Raw genomic sequence first — 1,946 nt, 5'->3', positions numbered from 1 at the left:
CTATCTATCTATCATTAACCTATCTATCTGTCTTTAATCTATCTATCTTCTTTAGTCTCTGTATCTATCTGTCTTTAATCTATCTATCCATCTATCTATCTATCATTAATCTATCTATCCATCGACCTATCTTTAATCTGTCCATCTATCTATTCATCTATCTATCTATCATTAATCTATCTATCTCTCTTTAATCTATCCATCTATCTATCTATCTATCTACCTATCTATCTATCTATCTACCTACTTACCTATCGATCTGTATCATATGCTTAGGAGCGCACTGTTTCTTCATCTTTCCTCGGCGGTTAAATCGCATGCTTCGAGAATGACGGCTAGACAGCTAGCTATGTGTCTACACGCTATCTCTCTTGGAGATCCTTCAGTCGTCAGAACTGGCTCGATGCACGTCTTAATCAGGTAGGCTAGCCAAGAAGGGAAAGAGACCTCCCGGAGGAAGTCTTCGTGAAGAAAAGTCCTGTCTACTACAGAGCGGAGGGTGTGGATACATACGAGAGTCTTTACATAGAGAGCAGTATATCTAGAGAGAGATATAGATAGAGATAGATATAGATAGGGTGTATCTGTATACCTTTCTTTCTTATGGCTCGTAAATGTAAATCGTCTTCTTCTTCTTCCTTTTACTTCTCTCATGTAGGTTAGAGACTCTTTTCTTCCCGCAGATTTGATGCTTGTGTATAGACACTCTTTCTCATCCTGTATTATGAAAGGTATAGACATGTATGGATGATAAGGGGATGGGAAGACTTCTCTAGACAAGATAGGAGAGCTGTCTCTATCTCTACTAAGAATTCTTGATGTGTATGTTCTCTTCTTTCTCCTTCCAGCCTCTCCTACCATTTAGAAGTGTATCCCTGCTTCACACTGCTATAGATGAAGAACGAAGAAATGAAGAGATGTCTCTTTATTTCATACATAACTACATCTACCTATATATATATAGAGAGAGAGAGAGATAGATAGATGTATATGTCTGCTTATATACCTTCTATGTGCACGTATTCCTTCCATGTGTATAGATGTACTCCTACCTTAGCATTTGGTCCTTTTCTTGTCTTTCTTCTTCTTCTTCTCCTCCTCAGGTTTCTTTTCCATCGAGATCGTTTTCATACACTTCCCAATTCTTATCTACGCCTTATTCTCTCTGCTCTATCAAGAAGACCCGTAAGTTGGGGTGACCTTCTTCTTCTTCTTTCTCTACTCGCACCTCCTTTCTTTCTCTTTTGCGCATCCTAAGAAAAGTGGTAGGCAACGATCGAGGTGAAAAGAAGAGAAGAAGAAGGAAACGCAGACTTCGCTCCTATATCAATGTGGATGGGGCTCGTCTTATATTCGGAGAAATGTCTCTCCCGCTGTGTCTCTCACTCTTCTCGTTTTCTTCCTTTCAGGCTGCCTCCTATCTTTTCTCCCTATCTCTGTCTGTAATTTCTCTCTTCTCATATCTACGAAAGTGTGATGTACATGCCTACACATACATAGATATCCATATTCAAATCTATCTAACTATCTATCTCTATATATTTCTGTAGATGTAGTCGCTAAAAGTATTGTATAGGTCTTGTGTATCTGCTACTTCTCCTTTCAAGGGAATACTTGCTCTGTATTTCAATAAAGGCTTTCTACTTTCTATTCTCTCTTCGTATCTACACGATGTCTCCTGTAGAAGGACTTCCGTGTCTCCTCCCCACACACTTTCATCTTATCAACTACTACATCTTCTCATCCACCTCGAGATAGATTGCAAATAGATAGATTAAGGACAGATAGATAGATGGACTAAAGAAAGATACATAGGCTAAGGATAGATAGATAGATAGACAGATTAAGGATAGATGAAAAGATAGAGTAAGGATAGATAGATAAATTAAAGACAGATAGATAGACAGATTAAAGATAGATAGATAGATAGATCAAGGATACATGGA

The 1,946-nt window shown here is 38.2% G+C and overlaps 1 protein-coding gene across 1 annotated transcript; it reads left to right on the top strand.

The window, feature by feature from the left end:
• Positions 1–268: 268 nt before the first annotated feature.
• On the top strand, positions 269–1,185 carry CSUI_010756 (uncharacterized protein; the record flags this gene model as incomplete). Its single annotated transcript, XM_068070857.1, has 2 exons — positions 269–420; positions 1,104–1,185. Coding segments are annotated over 2 exons (234 nt in total), but the record flags the coding sequence as incomplete, so codon positions are not given.
• Positions 1,186–1,946: the final 761 nt, after the last annotated feature.

The sequence above is a fragment of the Cystoisospora suis genome, assembly GCF_002600585.1.
Source record: "Cystoisospora suis strain Wien I chromosome Unknown contig_8215, whole genome shotgun sequence".
NCBI classification, from domain to species: Eukaryota; Apicomplexa; class Conoidasida; order Eucoccidiorida; family Sarcocystidae; genus Cystoisospora; species Cystoisospora suis.
The sequence above is the reverse complement of the archived record's forward strand: the minus strand, read 5'-3'. Positions and strand labels throughout refer to the sequence as shown.